Raw genomic sequence first — 6,029 nt, 5'->3', positions numbered from 1 at the left:
TTCCAACTCAGGGCTCTGAAGGTGTGTTTGGAGTACGGTTATGAGGTGGAGTTCACTGGTGTTGGACAGGCGCCACCAGGCCAGCAGGAGAGAGTCGGCTTCTGCTCCCAGATTGGTGTGTTTCACCGGCTCGGGGGGAGAGAGGGCTTCAACATGCTAATTGGTGATGATGCTGAGGATGTGTTTTCATACACATTGGTGAGTAAACTTCTTTATAGATCAGTCATTTCTGAGTCGGGCATCATGTTGGCCCAGTCTTCATAGACACAACCTGTTGCTATGTGATTGATTCACAAGGATTTTTGTTCCCCTCTTTCCTTCTCTCCATATTTCCTGTTGCTCTCTAGTTTCACTACCAAATAAAGGCAACAATAGTATAAAAATCATGTTTTATTTTTTTACTTTTTAAATTGATTGTTAGAATAATTTATTCAAATTAAAACATGTTGCACAACTCTTCTACAATACGCCACCCTTTATTCACCAAACATTTTTGGGTGTTTGAGATTGTTTACAGTATCCTTATATTCAGTCAGCTGATTTATAGATCACCATAGGGGCTATGTGCTAAGTACACACAACTTTATCATCTAAAAAAAACTTACTTACTTAAAGAAGTAATATTTACTCTTAGCAGATACAAAAAATGTAATATTAACATATAATATTACAACAATCTTTTCAGAGAATTCTTATATACTGACTTTCATCTTAAATCTTCAGTTATGCTTTCCACAAGGACGGCTGCACGAACATGAGCTGATGTGGAATCGTGACGTGGAAACATTTGGATCTTTTATACTTGGTGCACGTTTCTCCTCGTGGCAAACAGACATTCTCAAAGCTTCTCAAAGTTCTCAATTTTTGCCGCCCATCCGTGTCCGCGCAGTTAGAAAAATTAGGATGTGCACGGACAGGCGAAAACCTGCCGCACGGAACCCCTGCGAAGGGTAGTGTCTGATGGTGTGACGCCACGTTGGCCGTGCGGACACTCGTGATCCTCACGGATGCGGCAATCATAAATCATGCTTAACGCATGGGTAAAAAGTTGATTATCTATTTTCCAATACAAACAAGTTTTGTACTCGTCCAAAGTAATTTTTTCAAAACACGGTATACTCAAATCTCTTTAATATTTATCATATATAACCCTGACTAATTTCAAAGTCAAGCTGCAGTTGACCTTAACACCTCCATCCCATAACAAAATTTCAAATTGTTCTCAAACAATTCCTGTTCTTTGAGAACAAATATAATCCACTAGACTTTGCTTATTGGCTTCGAGTCAAATTCTTCATTTAACCCTCTTGGGCTTAACAATTAGAAATTCAGAATGCCTCCTGCTTTGTGAGCAAATTGTTAAAATAATTTAGTCATACTGTTTTTTTCCTGTTTATTATACCGAACAAAAAAAGGAAAAGTAATACTTGATATGACCATTTATTGATAAACAAGTGGACAGATCCCCTCTTACAAGCTCTGATTATTCTAAGAGATCAAGAGTGAAGACGTGAACAGGAAACAGATTTTATAATTTCATGCAGTAATATGAAATGGGTGCAGTAAAACAAATTCATAAGCCCCAGAACATGATAAACAGGAAGGATGACCGTAGTGAGTTTAAAAGGGTCATCTGTTATCTTTGATCAACAGCCTCTGCTGTTGATCATCAGCAACTACAACATCGGTAGTCTAGGTAGTCTGCATATGTAGCCTGCTGTAAGCCTTTTAAAAAATAGAAACCGGTAATTAACACAAGGTCAAAAACAAATCTTAATTATAGATGAGTAAACTAGCTTGTCAGAGACTTTGATCTCAGTCTTGGGGTTCCAAGTTATGAAACAGCTACAGGCAGGAAAAGTAAGTATTTAAATCCATATTTCTACACATGGTTGAGTAATTATTGTCTTGCTGTTATTGATCAGCAACCATATCAGGCTCTTGAGTTATATTATAATCCTTGTGTGCTGTTGGATACTCAGGAGTCTCACAATAATCTGACAATGTGATTGTTTCTATATCAGCTGTATAGTATAAACTACCCTAGCCTGCATGACAACAACATCTTGCGGAGGGTCGTGGTGAGTGAGGTGTCGTACTGGGCAGAAAAGCTGAAGACAAGATGGATTGAGGAGAAGACTGGCGGAGGGGATGCCACTGATACACAGGCTGAGGGTGAAGGGGAGGAATGCCTCAGAGCGTTGGAGCGACACTTGGAGATTGAAGAGAAAGAGACAGGTGAACATACCGACAGTTGTTCGCAGTTCCTAAAATAGTTGTGTACAGTATATACAGTATTTGGTTTGATAATATGGAAACAAATATTGGAAGCAATAGAGCCAGCAAAAAGTGATCAGAAATGTTTAAACTGTCTAAAATGGGAAACATTCAGTGAGGTTATTTTTTCTCAGTTCCATTGGTATGTTTTTCCTCTTAATCAAAGGTTTCTCCAGGGTGATATTGTATTTTGTACTACCAGGTTGTTTATGTTAAAATGTGCTTGGCCAGTTAAACACATCAAAAGCTTACAGTATGTTTCTCTTTTTTTTTCTTCTTTTTTTTTCTATATATATATATATCTCTCACAGCAGCATGTGGAGCAGAGATGAACAATCTGGTGGAGTATGAGGAAGGAAAGGATGGAGAGCTGTTTTGGACTAACAGCCAAGGACAACAGGAGTCTTGCAAATTGCGCAGGTGTGTTTCCTTGAGGAAGATGAGAAGGAACAGTGTGGCCATGGCGTGTAAGAAGACAGTTTGTCGCGTGCGGATCACAAACACGGGCCTTGTTTCTGTACCATCTGTACTTCTGACTGGCTGTGAAGATGCTGTCTTTCCTACCATACAGCTCTCTCATTACATTTCATGCTTTACCAACTATTAAAAAATGGCAACGTACCACAGTACGTTAGCTGTTGTCTTCCAAACTCACTTAAATTTCAGTATTTGCACACATTTCTATTTTCATGTAGCTGCTAGTAAAAAGCAACTCTCACGAATGTCATTATTGATCTTTCATTTGAAAAATATTTTCAAAAATTTGGCATCACATGGCTATCATTAGGTCTTCATGTTGTAATGTCACCTTTTGTGTGTGCTGGCAGGTGTGTGTCTGTACCTCTGACTGTTCTGTGGTCCTGCTGCCCCAAAGTCAGTGCCCTGAGTGGAACTCTCGATAATCTCCGACATCTCCTGATGGATGACCCCGAAGTTAAACTGAGCCAGGACGGCTCTGCTGTGCTCCTAGATGACCAGGAACAAGGTACTGTTAAAATGTAATCACTTTTATGTGTATTATATGTGTAAAATGTAAACATTTATAATGAGAAGGGGAAGAATACTGTATATTATGTAACATGTGAAAGTTAATAAGCAAGTTACTCTTGCAGCATGTTTCAAATGCGTCTCTCTGTTATGCTCCACTTAAACTACGCGCCTAATCTAATGTGTCTCCTTTGCTGGTTGAGGGTATGCACCAAATTCGTCTCCTTCTCCTTCTACCCCCCTCTTTAGTCTTTCAAGGAAGAGAAGAAATGTGAGCATTCGCCTCCTGCTAACAGGCACTGTATGCGCAAGATAGATATGAAACAATTATGAGGATGAATGTAGTTTTAACAACTAATCCAGCCACACATTTTTGATCCATGTTGTTCATAACTGGACTTTTAACAGTATTATTTCTGTACGCTACAGCACAACAAAGTAGGAAATAACAATAAACAACTTATAAATATTGGTAATTTTTTTATACCAATAAATTATTTTGTGAAATAAACTGATCTATTTATTTCATTGATATTTCATATATATATTCAAAATAAAATAATCCTTAAGTTAAATTAATTATTTCCGTGGACTTAAAGTCATTGTTTCATTTGATGGTCTTGCTGCCCTGACATTTGGCCTTTGTGCCAACACCAAAGGCCAAGTGGCCTTACCCCTAAAATGATGAAAATCCAAGCCTGTTCAACATGGAAAAAAATCACAAGCTGGGCGTTACGTCACACTTATTAGAGAGATGTCACGCTAGTTTTGAATATGGGATGTGCTTGTCAATTTGCCACAAGCAGAGCTGTAGACTTTGTTTAAAAGTGGTCCCTTTTACAATATAACATTTACTGAGAAAAACGGCAATGACAGCAGTAACGCCGCTTTTATTCTGACTTCCAATACAAATGCAATACCACGGGTTGCCCAGCAGATGACACCATTGTGTCGTGACAATGTACCATTTGCACAATGCTTCACAAAGCTTGGTTTCCCCAACCACCACTCTCTACAAGTCAGCTCAGTGCACTTATGATTTAACAATGCATCATTAGCTGACTTGCAATGTTTATTTCCTGCTCTGCTGCTTATTCTACGAATTTGATAACTGAAAGGTTTCTGTGGTTGTAATGCTGGTCGTTCATTTGTGTTTTTTAGACCCTGAAGAAGACGATCATGATGGTTTGGAGGACAGCGGGTATACAGAGGCCAGCCAGTGCTCCCACAGTGCTGAGCCAGAGGAAGACTGGGATGCAAGAGTTTGATCTGAAGATACAGCTCTGTTGTCAGGACAAGTAGGTGACTTGTTGAATGAGCAAAATGGTTTCCCTTGGTTACTACTGGACAGTGCAGTTGAACTAATAATTCCCAGCTGCACTGTAGAAACTTTGGCTTTTGAATTTATTAGATGGCTTGTTTGGACTGCCACTTTGTGTTAGATGTAAATAAATATCAATTGGCCTAAAAAAAAGGAGTATACTGGCTAAGGTGACTTAGACAGTCCAAATGTAAATGGTACAATAAAACTCTAAATGTGAGAAATTGTCACATTGATTCAAAATCTACAACACACTCAAGGTTTTTAACCGTTTTATTCAACAGTGCAAGGTACACATTTGAAGCATCCAGTACACTTGTTAAGGAAGCAGATGTTGGTCGAAAGGACAAGTCTGTAACAGGAAACACTGGACAGTGTCAGAACAGCGCAGAACATCACTTTACAGGAGAATACATTTTACAGTTTTATATAGACAACAGCTTCACAGAAGAGAAGAAGAAACCATGTTTGTAACAACATGTTAGGTACCAAGATAATCATACCTGTGTCACACAGGTAAAACAAATGATTTATATTCAAATAACACAAAAAAAACTTCAATAGTTGATATTTGGTAGCCATAAATCATACACTTAACACTGTCTTCACTATGTAATGAGAACATTTTTTTCTTACAATAAAATATTTAGCAAAAATATGGCACAATATCAGCAATGAAAGATACAAAGATGGTCTTTTTAGATGTGATTTTGAACATAGGACATTTAACCATGCCAAAAATAAAAACACAAAATGAGAACACTGACTTACAGTTACATCATACGCTGCGCAAATATCTGCTTTTAACATGGAAGTAATGAGAACAAAATGTTTTCCTACATGCTAAAGAGACAAATTAAATTGTTCCTTCAATGTGGCATTATTCAGATTAAAAGATGGCACAATATCAAATTAGGAAAGACATGAAGATGCGTCGAGTTCTGCAAGCTAACAAAAGGACGTCTTAGTCATGCAGAACACACAGACATAAAAACAGAACACTGACGTATAGTTAAAACACCATACACTGATGATGACGCTTGTGCAGATATTGATATATGAACACATATATAGTTCATCTAGAAGAGGAAGTATCCTACCTCTACTATGGCTTATGACAGGAGACAGAAGATTACAGATACTGTACAGTCTGTTTTCACGAGTTATAATGCTTCTAATATTCTCATTATGCATAGGCCTGACAGGGTCCCAGGTAATAACAGTGTGTTGTGTACTTTGGCTAATAAACTGAATAAATTGTGCACTTGTATCTCCTATTAGGCTGGAAATGCAAATCGTTGACGTGCAAGACACTATCAGGATTTCAAAACTCATCACATTTATATTGTTAGATTAGATTTACTAATAGTTCATGTATTGATTGTGTTGGTTAATTAGACTGGTTTTAAGACTCAAATCTTACAGTTAAGATGTTAGGAGTTAT

The 6,029-nt window shown here is 37.8% G+C and overlaps 1 protein-coding gene across 2 annotated transcripts in view; it reads left to right on the top strand.

Moving 5' to 3' along the window:
- The window catches only part of henmt1 (HEN methyltransferase 1), a 9,938-nt gene extending 5,129 nt beyond the window's left edge, over positions 1–4,809 (top strand). Inside the window, exons 5-9 of one of the 2 annotated variants that reach the window (XM_074635053.1) lie at positions 12–198; positions 2,025–2,238; positions 2,592–2,697; positions 3,105–3,262; positions 4,426–4,809. In XM_074635053.1, the coding sequence (XP_074491154.1) occupies positions 12–198; positions 2,025–2,238; positions 2,592–2,697; positions 3,105–3,262; positions 4,426–4,532 (772 nt within the window). In that variant the 3' untranslated portion in view covers positions 4,533–4,809. Of the gene's footprint in view, positions 1–11; positions 199–2,024; positions 2,239–2,588; positions 2,698–3,104; positions 3,263–4,425 lie in introns of both variants that reach the window. The other variant, XM_074635052.1, reaches the window with a different exon arrangement.
- Positions 4,810–6,029: the final 1,220 nt, after the last annotated feature.

The sequence above is a fragment of the Sebastes fasciatus genome, chromosome 5 (genome assembly GCF_043250625.1).
Source record: "Sebastes fasciatus isolate fSebFas1 chromosome 5, fSebFas1.pri, whole genome shotgun sequence".
Lineage (NCBI taxonomy): Eukaryota > Metazoa > Chordata > Actinopteri > Perciformes > Sebastidae > Sebastes > Sebastes fasciatus.
This window is presented reverse-complemented; position numbering and strand designations above follow the sequence as displayed.